At 62.9% G+C, this 15,936-nt stretch overlaps 2 protein-coding genes across 2 annotated transcripts in view; both read left to right on the forward strand.

Annotated features, from left to right (window-relative positions):
- Positions 1 to 15,936, forward strand: part of Afap1 (actin filament associated protein 1) — a 56,781-nt gene that overhangs the window by 2,492 nt on the left and 38,353 nt on the right.
- Positions 3,996 to 6,521, forward strand: LOC125364557 (extensin-like). Its single transcript, XM_048364150.1, has one exon. It carries the CDS (start codon positions 3,996 to 3,998, stop codon positions 6,519 to 6,521), a length of 2,526 nt encoding a protein of 841 aa, XP_048220107.1.

Below are 15,936 nucleotides of genomic sequence, written 5' to 3' on the forward strand. Positions count from 1 at the left end.
CGCTCACCCTCCGCCTGTGGAAGCAACCGCGAGCCTCGCCCTGCCCTCGGCTGGCCAAGCCCGACCGCCCTGCACGAAGCCCAGGCTCCGCGCACAGCCGCAGGCCCCGCTCCAGCTCTTCCTACTTGTGTGACGAGCAAACAAATAATCCCCCAAACGGTCTCCCTCGCGTTAGCGGTTAGCGTGAATCTCGGGGCGGTGGGCGGTGTGCAGGCAGGTGGCTGGCGTCCCCCCCCCCCCCCGCGCGCTTGTCCTCTCCCTGCAGGTGTCCTGCGCGGCGTTCTCACGGAATGGGGGGGGGACCCCCAGGCTGGGCCGTCTCCACACACACGCCCGGTCCAGCTGCTGCGTGCAGGAGATGCGAGGCCCTTGCATACTTTCCCTTATAGGGCGACAGTTCCCACCCCCCCCCCCCCGCCTCCTGGAGCTCCACCTCAGGCCTCGGAGCAAGCGGCCTCATTGCAGACAGACGGCACCGGGGTGGAAAGCTTCCCTCCGCTCCACGACGTCTAAGACTCAAAAATCAACACAGCCGCGACTTGAAAGGCTGGGTGACCCTGGATTCTAGCCACCCAACCTCCTGGCTTCCCATCCTCTGTTCTGGGGTGTGGAGAGGAAAACAGGGATGGATCTGCCGGGCAGGACTCCCACCGAGGACTGTAAACAAAGGCTCAGGAGTTCAATGTGCATCTGAAACCTAAAGCCACGGATCGCGCTCCAGGGCGCGGAGCACACAGCGCTGTCAGCGGCCTGCGGTGCCCAGACTGACAGCTGCAGCTGGAGAGACAGACCAGGTCCCAGGGGAAAGCCAGGGTTTCTGAGAGGGGGGCCTTGTTCTGGGCTTCCGGACTGGATTACCTGGGCCCACAGGAGGCCCTAGAGGCACTACTGTCAAAATCCACAGCCATGGGCTGGGGATAGCCTAGTGGCAAGAGTGCCTGCCTCGGATACACGAGGCCCTAGGTTCGATTCCCCAGCACCACATATACAGAAAACGGCCAGAAGCGGCGCTGTGGCTCAAGTGGCAGAGTGCTAGCCTTGAGCGGGAAGAAGCCAGGGACAGTGCTCAGGCCCTGAGTCCAAGGCCCAGGACTGGCCAAAAAAAAAAAAAAAAAAAATCCACAGCCACATTCTTCTGGAAAAGTGTCATGATCCTTCAAAGTCCCAATCGTTTGTTCGTGGATAACTTGCGTCATGATGGAAAATGGCCTTCCATTCTTTTGTAAGAAAACAAAAGATGGGCAAATGTTTGGCATGGTGTAGTTTCCGCCCCCCTCCCCACACCAACACTGGGGCTCCAACTCAGGGCCTGGGCACTGTCCCTTAGCTGTTTACTAGAGGCTGGTGCTCTGCCACTTGAGCCACAGCGCCACATCCAGCTTTTTGCTGGTTAATTTGAGATAGACTTTCCAACCTGGGCTGGCTTTGAACTCTGATTCTCAGATCTGTCTCGTGAACAGCTTAGGATTCCAGGCGTGAGCCACCAGTGCCCGACTGAACATGTTTTTTATTCTTAACTGATCATAATAATACATACCACCTGACACGCCTCGGGACCGGCTGTCCAGACTCCTCGGCAGGGAGGAGGCAGCTGACGCAAACCATGCTAGCCGCTGACAAGAGCTTTCAGTTTTGTGATCCTGAAAGCACAGCCTTCCACTTGCATCTATCCGCTCCGCTCCATTCAGCTCCATTTAATTGATTACCAGGTCGTTAAAACTGAAGAACGGCTGGAGAGAGATGAAGCTTGGGCTCGCTGAAGAGCAGAGCAGCAAACGGACATTTGTGCTAAACACACACGAGGACACCACCACAACAAACTCATGCACAGATACTTGGGGGTCCAAATGTGTGGCACTAAAGGGAACAGAGGCCGTCCCTTAAATTCAAGTAAGGAAATGAGCAAATGTTATGCAAGTAAATTAAAAGCATCTAGGCGGAGGGCGTGGCTTAGCGGGTAGAGCACCTATCCAGTACATGAAAGGCCCTGGGTTCAAACCCCACACTGCAAAAACAAAAGCCATCGATCTAGCCAACATTTCTAGGTCAAACGCTTTTTACTCTCTATTTTTTTTAAATTATAACAAATCAATTAAGTTAAGAGAAATAAAGCTGGAAGAAAGTCACCTACATGATGTCCCAAATCGCGTTCAAAACTGTAAGTAGCCAGATGCCTGTGTGGCTAGTGCTGTAGTCCTGGCCACTCCCGAGATTGACACGTGAGGATCGTAATTCAGAGCCAGCCGGGCCATGGAAACCTGTACCCCCACCACCACCCCAAGAGCCAGGAGTGGAGCTGTGGCTCACGTGGTGAAGCGCCAGCCCGGAGCACACAAGCTCAGAGATAGCTCCCGGGCCCTGGGTTCACGCACAGTGGCCGGCCCACAAAAAATGAAAATAAAAAAGCAAAAACAATAAAAAGAAAAGGGAAACTGCAGGTAAAACCAAGTGGACTGAAAGGAGGACCATGACGATGGAAGCAGCGCTCAATCACACACATGCTTCTAGTTCAGGGACTCTGCGAGGGGCTACACGGCCTCACACCACACACACACACACACACACACACGGAAGCACACGCAAGCACACACCCATGCTCAGACCCTCCCTGCCACGTGGGACATCTTGAGGACGGGTTGGAACACGGAACACAGACTTGGATATGTCCCGGCACTCCCCCGTGCACAGCCAATGTATGCTAATAAGAAACAAAGTAACATCTTGGGCTGAGCCATCAGCCTGGCTCACCGTCTCACCATTTGTTTTCGCCCCATAAAGAACAGTTACTAATTTCAAGAATAATTTGCTTAGATGGAAAAACTTGAATTTTCAAAAGCGAAGCTGTTCGTTTACTTTAGCAAGTCGAGTTGCTTACCATAAAGAACGAACTTACATGGTAGGTCATCCAAATGGGCCAAAGCCTGGGGCCACACTGTCCCCCGGCGCCGGACCCCCGACAGCTGCCCCTCTCTTACCCGGGGCAGCGCCCAGTCCTTGCCCTGATGTGTGTGGGGTCCCTCGGGGAAAGAGGCCACGGGTGCCCAGACAGCCGGATCCCAGCAGGATGGAGTTGAACACTGGAATGTTCAACTGCTTAGATGAAGGGGGCAGCTCCCCCAGAACGATGGGGACCAGAAGACACAAGCCACCTACACAGCACTACACTGAAGAAAATCCCAGGACCGACTTCACGACTGAATGCCATCAAACAGTTCAGGAGAAATACTAGGAAGTTCGCTATATAGTCTCGCAGAAAATTAAAGAGAAATTCATACAAATACTCAGGGGGTGGGGGGAAGACACTACAAAGACCCCCAAACATGCCCCCGGGCACACAGACTCAACTTTAGCAAGTGGGACTGAGCTGTGCAAAATGATAGCATGTTAGGAGCAGTGGGGTATGTCCTTGGAACGAGGTGGGCGAAGCATTAGAAAATCAATAAATGTCATTCACAGACCCTTGAAGAAATGGGACTGTCTTTGTAGACAGAGACCTGGCAAGATCCACTATCCATTCGTGGTGAGGAAGAGCCCAGAAAATGAGGACTAAGGCAGGGACCAGTGGCGGGCGCCTGCCATCCTAGTATCAGGAGAAAGATCTGAACATAACCATTCAAAGCCAACGCCGTTAGAAAAGTCCGCCAGACTCGTCTCCAATTAACCAGCAAACGTCGGGCTGGAGGCGGGGCTCAAGTGGTAGAGTGCCGGCTCTGAGCAAGAAAGCCATGTCAAAGCGCGAGTGTCGCATGGAGAGCCCCTCCGCCGGGGCACAGGAAGGGAAGATGACACTGAACCACAGACGTGGCGCCACCAGGCCGCCCAGGCACGACACAGCGGCTCTCTGTGGGGCGACGGGGGGGGGGGGGGGGCGGGAGGGAACAAGGCCTCAGAGAAGCGGGGCTGTCAGAACACCAGGGCCTCCAGCCTCCCAGCCAGCCACAAAACAGCGCATCTAGGACACTCTCCTCGTACGACCGTACGACCGACGTGACGAGATGCCTGCCATCGGCAGTGACATGCAGGGAACAGGGGAGTGCCCGGACTCCCACCAGGTGCGGCAGAAACCCGCCGCCTCCAAGCCACCTGCGCCCGCGCCACCCAGTCCCTGCCGGTCTGCACTGCTCCACGGTGCCCCGGGCTGTTGGGAAAGACGCGCCCACCCCCGACGGCCACGCGTCCACCCCCGACGGCCACGCGCCCACTCCCGACCCCCGACGGCCACGCGCCCACTCCCGACCCCCGACGGCCACGCGCCCACCCCCGACGGCCACGCGTCCACCCCCGACGGCCACGCGCCTACTCCTGACCCCGACGGCCACGCGCCTACTCCCGACCCCCGACGGCCACGCGTCCACCCCCGACGGCCACGCGCCCACTCCCGACCCCCGACGGCCACGCGCCCACTCCCGACCCCCGACGGCCACGCGCCCACTCCCGACCCCCGACGGCCACGCGCCCACTCCCGACCCCCGACGGCCACGCGCCCACTCCCGACGGCCACGCGTCCACTCCCGACCGCCACGCGTCCACTCCCGACCCCCGACGGCCACTCCAGACCGCCACGCGCCCACTCCCGACGGCCACGCGCCCACTCCCGACCCCCACGCGCCCACCCCCGACCGCCACGCGCCCACTCCCGACCCCCACGCGCCCACCCCCGACCGCCACGCGCCCACTCCCGACCCCCGACGGCCACTCCAGACCGCCACGCGCCCACTCCCGACAGCCACGCGCCCACTCCCGACCGCCACGCGCCCACTCCCGACCCCCGACGGCCACTCCAGACCGCCACGCGCCCACTCCCGACAGCCACGCGTCCACTCCCGACCGCCACGCGTCCACTCCCGACCGCCACGCGTCCACCCCCGACGGCCACGCGTCCACCCCCGACAGCCACGCGCCCACCCCCGACGGCCACGCGCCCACTCCCGACCCCCGACGGCCACTCCAGACCGCCACGCGCCCACTCCCGACAGCCACGCGCCCACTCCCGACCGCCACGCGCCCACTCCCGACCGCCACGCGTCCACTCCCGACCGCCACGCGTCCACTCCCGACCGCCACGCGTCCACCCCCGACGGCCACGCGCCCACTCCCGACAGCCACGCACCCACTCCCGACCCCCGACGGCCACTCCAGACCGCCACGCGCCCACTCCCGACAGCCACGCGTCCACTCCCGACCGCCACGCGTCCACTCCCGACCGCCACGCGTCCACCCCCGACGGCCACGCGTCCACCCCCGACAGCCACGCGCCCACTCCCGACGGCCACGCGCCCACTCCCGACAGCCACGCGCCCACTCCCGACCGCCACGCGCCCACTCCCGACCGCCACGCGCCCACTCCCGACCCCCGACGGCCACGCGCCCCCTCCCGACCCCCGACGGCCACGCGCCCACTCCCGACGGCCACGCGCCCACTCCCGACCGCCACGCGCCCACTCCCGACCGCCACGCGTCCACTCCCGACCGCCACGCACCCACTCCCGACCCCCGACGGCCACTCCAGACCGCCACGCGCCCACTCCCGACAGCCACGCGTCCACTCCCGACCGCCACGCGTCCACTCCCGACCGCCACGCGTCCACCCCCGACGGCCACGCGTCCACCCCCGACAGCCACGCGCCCACTCCCGACGGCCACGCGCCCACTCCCGACCCCCGACGGCCACTCCAGACCGCCACGCGCCCACTCCCGACAGCCACGCGCCCACTCCCGACCGCCACGCGTCCACTCCCGACCGCCACGCGCCCACTCCCGACCGCCACGCGTCCACTCCCGACCGCCACGCGTCCACCCCCGACGGCCACGCGCCCACTCCCGACAGCCACGCGCCCACTCCCGACCGCCACGCGCCCACTCCCGACCGCCACGCGCCCACTCCCGACCCCCGACGGCCACGCGCCCCCTCCCGACCCCCGACGGCCACGCGCCCACTCCCGACGGCCACGCGCCCACTCCCGACCGCCACGCGCCCACTCCCGACCGCCACGCGCCCACTCCCGACCCCCGACGGCCACGCGCCCACTCCCGACGGCCACGCGCCCACTCCCGACCCCCGACGGCCACGCGTCCACTCCCGACGGCCACGCGCCCACTCCCGACCCCCGACGGCCACACGCCCACTCCCGACGGCCACGCGCCTACTCCCGACCCCCGACGGCCACGCGCCCACTCCCGACGGCCACGCGCCTACTCCCGACCCCCGACGGCCACGCGCCCACTCCCGACGGCCACGCGCCCACTCCCGACCCCCGACGGCCACGCGCCCACTCCCGACCCCCGACGGCCACGCGCCTACTCCCGACCCCCGACGGCCACGCGCCCACTCCCGACGGCCACGCGCCCACTCCCGACCCCCGACGGCCACGCGCCCACTCCCGACAGCCACGCGTCCACTCCCGACGGCCACAGCTGCCTCTCCGCCCGCAGGGCTGTGGCATTTCTCTACTCAATCGCACAAGAGCAGAGATGAAGGCCTAGTGAACACCCCTTCTCTGCCCCCCAGAAGGGTCCCCTAAATCTTCACCTCCCAGACAGAGGTCAAGGAACCCCCGTCTGGGGTGTGGCCCGAGAGTCTGCATTTCCAAGCAACGGGGGGTGAGGCCATTGCTGCTGCCCACGGGTCCACTGGAGGAGCTCCCACACCACGCCGGCGCTGACCCCCCGGGGATGCCCTGCATGGGGAGTGTTCAGATACACACTCACACCCACGCAGCCTCAGCCCCCTCCCACGGCCCCACCCGGGCTACGTGTGGATTCCCAGCCAGGTGCGGGGACCCCTCCACACAGCAGGGCTCAAGTCGGGGTGTCTCAGGTCCGCACAGGCTCAGCCTCGCCTGGGCTGGAGCGCAGCTGGACCCGGGCCCCGCCTGCGTGAGGGAGGGGGGGAGGTTTCGGGAGCCCCGCCTCCACATCACTCCTCACAGGACGGCGGCGCAGACCGTCCTGGGCCCAGCTGAACCCGGAGACCGTGGTGGCCTCGGGTCCCGTCACCTCTGGGTGCTCACTCGAGACGAGGATCCCTGGGCACAGCCAACAACAGATGTCACCGCCAAGGCCCTCGGGCCAGGGGACTCCAGGCCAGCTCCACCTCCCGGGGCCCTCCGGAGGACGCGGGGCTCACCGCCATGATAAGCCTAACACGCACCCCGAGCCCGGCATCGGCGGCTCACGCCTGGAGCCCTAGCTAATCGGGAGGCTGGGATCTGAGGCTCCATGTCAAAGTCAGCCCAGGGAAGCAAATCCAGGGGCCCCTTAGCTCCAGTGCGCCAGGAAAAGCCGGTAGCGGAGCTGTGGTTCACAGGGGAGGATGCTAGCCTTAAGTGAAAGCGCTCAGAGACAGCGCCCAGGCCCTGAGTTCAAGCCCCAGGACAGATTCTACACACACACACACACACACACACACACACACACACACGAGCGCGCCATCACACACCAGAATCTTACCAAATTAAAGCAAAAGAGAGGAGGTAATCCTCTCTCTATTGTGCAAGAGCCAGAGATGACGGCCCCCTTCGAGGGGGCAGCCGTGGTGAGAGCGGGCGCCCTGCGTGTGCAGAGCCAGCCCCGGGAGGCCCGGCCCTGCAGGAGTGCTCCCCAGTGAGGGCGCCTCCTGCCGGCCTGCGCCCCGGGAGAGGGGAGAGGATCGCAGCCTCCCCACCAGGCCGCCCTGGGCAGACGGAAGCTGGCTCCAGCGCGCGCTGGGCGCTCGGGGAAATAAACCTGACGGAGGGCGCGTGAAGGCCAAGTCAAAGGACCCCTTCCTAACGGCAGCCCCGGCAGCCGTGGGGAGAAGCGGAGAGGAACGTCAGCTCAGGGCGGCCCCGGGAGGGCCTCGCTGGGAGCCGCCTAGCGAGGGCAGGTCTGGGGGCGCTGAGAGGAAGCCCTTAAAAACACCCAGTCTGCACCACAGGGGACAGAAGGACCAACTCGTCCTGCCTCCTCCATCCACCCGCTCCTTCCACGCGCGGGCCCGTCCACGGCACAGCCACCAGGGACGCCTGCGGCCGCAGCCACCTGGTCCTGGGCGGGGGGGGGGGGTTCTGGGTTCCATGTCCAGCTCCACGTCCATCACAGCTCCCCTGGCACGAGGGGCAGGGCTGGGGGGGGCTGCTGTCAGCAGGCAGAGACGGGGCCTGGGCCCCAGGGTGTGAGGCCCACGGCAGCCCCCTGGGGAGGGGAGGCCGAGGCTCCATCTGTCTGCCTGGCTCTCCGGCAGATGGCTCTTTCACCGAGTCGGGGGGCACAGGGTGGGGGCAGTGGGCACGGTGCACGGGGTAACATATGCCGGATGTTGATGGAAGCGAATGAGAGAGGACGGCCGTCTCACCCCGAGCCGGGGCTGGGAGCTGGTGCGCTGGCGGGATGAGCGAGACCCGGGGAATGAGCGTGGACTCCGTCCTGCTCCGCGGTGTTCGCCTCCCCCCCCGGGAAGCCAGCTCTCGTCTGCGTTCGGGTTTAGATGTCCTCGTGTAAACACGCCCCGTCCTCAACTGCACAAAGCCCACCACCGCCGCTGACGACTACCCAGCAGCAGCAGCACGGCCGCCTGTAGAAAGGAAGCCGGAGGACTACCGCCGCCTTCACGAGCGGCGGGAAACTACAGCAACACCGGCGGGCCAGCCGCGGCGCGGAGCAAGCTTGGTTTCTTTGGGGAAACTAAGTCCAGTCTCCCAAGTAGCCCGCGGGCCCTCCGCCCCTTAGGCCTCCGCCTGCTCCTATCCCCACAGCCTCTGGAGGGGAGCGGAACCCTCTGGAAAGCCGCACCTCAGGCGCTGGGCAGCTGGGGAGGTGGGGCGAGGATCAAGAATTAGGGGAGCAAATCTGGGAAGAGGCTGAGGGGGAGCGCAAGTCACAGGGAGAACGGGGCTTCGGCAACCCCAGAGTCGGTGTGCGCCCTGTGCAGCGTGGCGGGCAGCACTCGGGGCATCGGCAGGTGCGTGGCAGGGGAGGGCAGAGGGCAGAGGGCAGAGGGCACAGAGGGCCCTCGGCACTCCACGCAGCAGCTGGGCCCCAGGGCAGCCTCGGCCGCCCTCCGGCCCTGGGCGCCCAGGTCTGCGCTGCTCACCAGCTAACGCGGCCGTTCCGTCCTGACAGACAGCTTCTTGGGGTCTTGCCTTCTGCTTTTTCTCCCCCACATTTCTTGGCCTCACCACTGTGACCCCAAACACAGCATTTCCCATCCCAATACAGCACCCTGTTGTCTAGCTTCCAGCCAACGTCTATTTTGTCACCCCTAAAACCTCAGTCCCTGTCATCACCCAACCCAGAAGCCAGTCTCCCAGGCTCTGCGTGGGGATCGTGGGGGGCGGGGGGAGGGGGGCGCGGTGGTCACACTCCTCACCGGGAGCCTCAGTGCCAGCCCTGCCCCAGGCTACGGAGACCAGCCTTCCCCTCCCCGTCCACCCCACATGGGAGGGGTGCGGGGGGCGGGAAGGGGGGGTTGTTCTACACAGACCAGCCTCCACACCCGGCTCTACAGTGTCTGCAGGCTCCGCACACAGGGCAGACAGGCATTCTTTTCACTTTCTGCAACTTTTCCATTAGCCTGAATTCTTTCCAAGTAAAGAGCTAAAGAAGAGGACCCAACCATCTCCCTCTATGAACCTGTGTTCTCCCTCCGCCGGCCTGGGGCTCTGCTCCATCTGTTTGCTCACAGCACACGATGTTATGGTTTGGATGCAGCCCGAGGGGCCGTGGGTTCTGGGGTGGGGATCTGTGTCAAGTGGCTGTGGGGCCTTTAAGAGGCGGGGCCTAGCGGGAAGTCAGCACTGCCCCCCCACACACACTCTCAGGCTTCCAGGATCACCTCCTGCTCCCCCCACCATAGCATCTGCTGGGACCACGACCCAGGGGGTCCCTGCCACAGGCCACACCAGCGAGGAGACTGGTCCTCAGCTTTGAGCCATGGATACTGTGAGCGAGGCGAAGCCCGTGTCTTCAGGAGTCAGGGCCGGGCCTCAGAGACAGTTCCTACGACTCTGCCTTTCCATGCTTCGCCCTGGGGAGGGCGTGTGCATGAGCGTGGCACTCCAGTGGCCCTGGGGAGGGCGTGTGCACAGGCGTGGCACTCCAGTGGCCCTGGGGAGGGCGTGTGCACGGGCGTGGGACTCCAGTGGCCCTGGGGAGGGCGTGTGCACAGGCGTGGCGCTCCAGTGGCCCTGGGGAGGGCGTGTGCACAGGCGTGGCACTCCAGTGGCCCTGGGGAGGGCGTGTGCACGGGCGTGGCACTCCAGTGGCCCTGGGGAGGGCGTGTGCACGGGCGTGGCACTCCAGTGGCCCTGGGGAGGGCGTGTGCACAGGCGTGGCACTCCAGTGGCCCTGGGGAGGGCGTGTGCACGGGCGTGGCACTCCAGTGGCCCTGGGGAGGGCGTGTGCACAGGCGTGGCACTCCAGTGGCCCTGGGGAGGGCGTGTGCACGGGCGTGGCACTCCAGTGGCCCTGGGGAGGGCGTGTGCACGGGCGTGGGACTCCAGTGGCCCTGGGGAGGGCGTGTGCACGGGCGTGGGACTCCAGTGGCCCTGGGGAGGGCGTGTGCACGAGCGTGGCGCTCCAGTGGCCCTGGGGAGGGCGTGTGCACGGGCGTGGCGCTCCAGTGGCCCTGGGGAGGAAGGACCCTGTGCACGAGTGTGGCGCTCCAGTCACACACTGATACTTGGACAGGGGACATGAAGGGAGCCTCCTCGGCCACCGCCCACCTTACGGGCCTTCCACAGCGGCGCGTGTTGTGTGCCCGGTCCGGCCGCTTAGCGTCAGCGGCAGCTAGCGAGGGCCCGCCACGCTGGCCAGACAGGCCACCACGGCAGGTGCGGAGGCCACCATCCGCGGCTGCGCATCCCATCATGTGAAACACACCGATAGGGAAATGGTGTTGTTCTCATTGGAAGCAGGAGCCGGGTAAAGGACGGGGTCACAGATCATCTTTTTCCCAAGAAGGGCAGAGACCAAAAACACCTGTCCCACAAGTGCCTTCTCTAGCGGCGATCCCCCCCGCCCCCACCCCGCAGGCCTCCCAGCCGGGGCTGGGAAGAGGAGGTTTGGGAGGCCTTGTCCACTGCGCTTGTCCCCAGCCCTGCAGGAGTGGAGGGCACACAGCAGAAAGCGGGCCGTGGGCCAAGTGACCACAGAACGATGAAGAGCCCGGAGGCCTGGGCAGTGAGGCCCAGATGCGAGTGGTTTTCAACTACCTGGAAGCACCACCTGACTGGCTGGCAGCACCACCTGACGCCTCACGGTGTTTTGTTTTGTTTTGTTTTTATGTGTTTGGGGCAGGGCTGAAGAATTCACCACTACATCAATGATTCGCAAATGACTTACAAATTCGGCTGACCCGGTTGGATTTTGCTGCTAGTGGTTGAACCTCACACGCTTCCCTCAGGAGCACACCGCAGCAAACAGCCGCCACGGCCCTGCCGGGAGACCATCAACCGTCCACAAGTACAGCGGTCGGCGGCAAATGAACACTGAGTAAATCCTGACGCTGTAGAAGCTGTACTAGAATCATCACGAGCCCACCAAACGCCCCGCCGGGGGGAGAGTGCGCGCGTGCGCACACACACACACACACACACACTCACACACATACACACTCACACAGACTCACACACACTCACACAGACTCACACACACACTCACACAGACTCACACAGCTACACGCCCACTCGTCCACCACCCTCTGACACCACAGTGCAGGCACCGCCTGTGTGCACAGCTTTCCACTGGGGAGTAAAACACACCTCCCTGCGGCACCGTTTCCGGATCCTGCCTGGCACCTCCTGGCTCTGATGCCATCCTACCGAGACAGGGACAATCCCCACTGGGACGGCGGGCACCGAGGCGGCGCCACCCACACCCACGGTCTCAGCAACCTCAAGGCGAGGCCTGGGTGTGTGGGAGGAGCGGGAAGGGGCAGGGGTGCAGCCAGGCAGGCCTGGTAGGGATGGCAGGCAGGGCATCCCCCCCCACCCCTGCCAGCTCCCCAGGTAAAGCCCAGAAGGTGCTGGGCTGGATGATGGAGGCCATTCCCCCCCAAACTCAGGGCCAGCATCCAAAGCTAAAAGCCCGAGAGAAGAAAAGACTCCAGGACCGAGTCTGTGGAAGCCTCCCGCAGAGCGATCACAGACTCCCACGGGGGATGAGCGACCAGCAGTGCGGATGTGTGCCAGGAGCCCAGACAGCAGGGGACTTCTGGCCCGTGCATCCTGGGGAGGGGACCCTCAGCCTGGAGCTACGTGAATTTGGGAGAACTAAAAGGAGCCGCTTTCATCAACAATGTCTGTCAGGTGCTCAGGCCCCACCTACATCCCATAAACACCCAGTTACACTCGGAGGCTCACCCACTTCACGCACGGAGTCCCAAAGATCATGCAGGAGAAAGCACCACGCGGTTCCGTCAACAAGCACACAGCCTCTCACAAAGAAGACTCCAACCTGTTATGAACTTCTAAAACCACAGGTGCGAAGCCTCACAGGAAGGAGCTGTCTTTGGGCAGCTCTGCTCCCAAGTGTCCGGGGGAACAGATACAATGTGATGATGTCACACACGGAACCATCCGTCTTGACTGACTGTCACAGGAGCAATCTTTGTGAGCCTGGGGGCAGGGCCCCAGCTGGTTTGGGACGATAATGGCCAGGTCCCCATAGGCATTCCAGTCCCCAAATCCCAGCTCTATTAATGCACTGGAGTGAAAAGCTATCAATGACCTAACAGCTAGCCACTCACCACACCCTGCCATCTGCTGCTCCTCCATGCAAATTTAAAATTAATAAGACCTCTCTGGGAACACAGAGCTAGAAATGCATCCATCCAAAATGACAATTTCTGCCTGAACCACAGGGCTGGAGACACACCTTAAACCCAAGTCTGAAACGCCTCAATTCTAGACCCAGAATTGCACAGCAACTGCAATACCTCAGATTGATTATATTTTCCAAAATCACCGTTCCCAAACCCCTACTTCCTTCCACATTTAATAAAACACATGAGGGAAGTGGAAATTGTAGGCATTATGAAAGCCAATGCCTCGTCTACATACCAGACGTAGGGACGGAAGGGCCTGGGTGGCGTCTCTGGGCTTTGTCGCTCAAGGCTGCTGCCCGACCACTTGAGCCCCACCTCTACTTGCAGTTTTTTGGTGGTACACTGAAGATAAAAGTTTTACTGATTTCCTGCCCGGGCTGGCTTCCGAGCACGATCCTCAGATCTCAGCCTCCTGGGCAGCGGGGATGACAGGCGTGAGGCCCGGGGCGCAGTCCAGCCCTCGGCCCGGGTGACGCAGACGGTGACAGACAGTCTGAGAAGATGCGGGGCTGGCTCAGCAGCACAGCACCCGTGTGCTCAGCACGCGCAAGGCCCCGGGCTCCGTCTCCAGAAACGCGCTCACACGCACCACACATACGCGCGCGCGCGCGCGCACGCACGCACAGCACCTCAGCGGGTGCAGAACCTCACCCGAGGGACCGGCTCCGTCCTGTCTGCAGGTGGGGCCAAAGGTAGCACGACTATGCGTGTGCAAGGCTAACAGGGAAGGCTGCGGAGGCCAGAGCCTGCCCCGCAGCTGGGGGATGCCGACGTTAGAACATGAAAACGGGAACTAGGGCACCAAAGGAAGAGCTTGAGCCTCACTGACAGAAGCCCGTGTGCTTCTTCTTCCGGGGTCTTCCTCTCTGAGGGGAGGCTGCAGCCCGGACAGTCACGGCACTGTTTTAAAGATGGCTTCAGATGTCAGATGGCTGATAGACACGCTCACGCGCTTCCAGGAAAAAGCTCTGTGCACCATCTGGCCAGTGACTGGATGTCTTTTTTGTTGTTTCATTTTAAGAGAGTACTTAAAATACGGACGAATGAGCGTGTTTATTTCGATGCCGGGCGTCCGGGCACGTGCAAACTGCGCCAACAGATTTGCTCCGTGTTTTGCTGAATTCGCCAGCTTGCCATAAACAGGCTCCCATGCCCGCCTGATGGTTTATAAATAGCACCCACACCCAAAGATGCAAATCAAGACGCGCTGTGCGCGCAAGTGCTGCGAGGAGGGCAGCAGACGACTAGCGGGCGCTGAGGAGAGGAGGGGCTGGGGGAGGGGGAGGGCCGCCCTCCCGAGCTGGAGGGACAGAAGGCACAGGCCCCCCCAGTCCTTTGTCCCTCGCCATCGCTTCCGTGTCCACGGGTGTTCTTGTCCCACAACCCCACCGTACAAGTGCCAGGAGGCCCATTCCAGACACACACAGGAGAAGCGAGAAGCCAAGCAGCAAGCAGCTGTCTGAGCGGCGGGCGGGCTGATGAGAGCGGGGCCAGAGCTAAGGCCGGGGCCCGACGGGCTTCTCCCTGCCACCCAAACCCCGGCCCGGCACCTACGCGTGCGCGGCCCTCCTCTGAAAGGCGGGAAACCAGCGCTTTTCAATTGCGCTCACAGGCGGCCCTCAGCGTACCCCGCCGGCACCTCCCCCCAACTCTAAACCACGGGGAAACCGAGGCGCAGTAAGTCGCCCCTGCTCGCAGGCTTTCACCGTCATTCTCAAAAGTAAACAGTGCTTTGATTACAAATGTCACACAAACCTAAAAGTGACCAAGACTCGCTGAATGATGAAACTGCAATCATAAAAACTCAAACTCATACAAAACCTCATCCGTAGCCTCCTGCCCTCCTCGGAGTGGAAGCGAGCGCAAGTTTCTAGGAGACTTCTCTACGGGACTAGACATCACGGCGTACACACAGAGGAAGGCGGCGTTCGGCGCTGTCTCTGTGCCTTGCTGTTTCTCTTCAACACTCAGTGACCGAAGGGAGTCGGCTACAACCCACCACAACCCACCCCCTCCCGCCCCCTCCCACCAACCGAGAAGACCTATCTTGTTCTACACACCCAGCTTCAAGAGAGGCCGCTCTGGGCCAGCCACCCTTCCCACCATCACGGGTGAGCAAGCCTGCAAACGTCCACCGGAAATAACCAGCCTCCACAGTCAGTGCAGGTGGGTCTAGATTCCTCCTCCAGGTGGCCTGTCATCCGGAGTGGGGCACAGTGGGTGAAAGTGACGCCTTCCCACGGCCCCCGACACCCTGACACTGGGCGACACCTCCCCACGGCCCCCGACACCCTGACACTGGGCGACGCCTCCCCACGGCCCCCGACACCCTGACACTGGGTGACAGGCCCTGAGTTCAAGACCTGAAGCTGGCACACAAGACATACAGATGGAAATGCAGCTCTCCTTTCTGAATATGGTAACTCTTTAGGCGGCAATTCTTGGCACGGGCGAGGGCTTGGGGCGAGGGCTAGCCGCGGAGTGCTCGGGAAGACGGGGGGGGGAGGCAGCTCCTCTGCGCCCCGAGGTGTGCCAGCCGGAGGGGGCGCTGCAGCTCGCCCACACGCAGGGCAGCTCCAACCCAGGAGCCCAGGCTGGGGCGCCCTCGGGAGCAACACGTCTGGCCACTGGCAGGTCATCTTTCGGGAGATGGTCCCATAAAATTAGTGTCACACTTCTCCAAAAGGAAGTGTGATTTTTATAGAAAAATCCATTCCATTTGGGAGAGAGGTCTAATAAAACCACAGAAGATTAATACACTCATATAACAACAAATTAAATTCATCTGTCCCAGGCTGAAACCCCAAAACCCTCGAGGCGCCCAGCTGTGTTTCTGAGCTGGGATTTAACTCCTCACGAGAAACCGGGCAGGTTTTCCTAAAGAGATTTCTTTTGCCAGCGTCTTAAATAAGAACGCCTTTAACTCGACTGTCATCTTCCGGGCTGAGCGGTGGCGTTGGCCTCACAGGGCAGTAAGCACGGTGGCGTGCCCGCGCCAGTGTACCGCGCGCACGCCGGGGGCTCCCGGCGTACACAAGTGGGGTCTTCCCACACACCTGGGAGGCAGGGGCAGGCCGGGGGAAGACAGGCGGGGGACGGGGAACGGAAGCTACCGCGGCAGTCACGGGCCAAGA

The sequence above is a fragment of the Perognathus longimembris genome, chromosome 16 (genome assembly GCF_023159225.1).
Source record: "Perognathus longimembris pacificus isolate PPM17 chromosome 16, ASM2315922v1, whole genome shotgun sequence".
NCBI classification, from domain to species: Eukaryota; Metazoa; Chordata; class Mammalia; order Rodentia; family Heteromyidae; genus Perognathus; species Perognathus longimembris.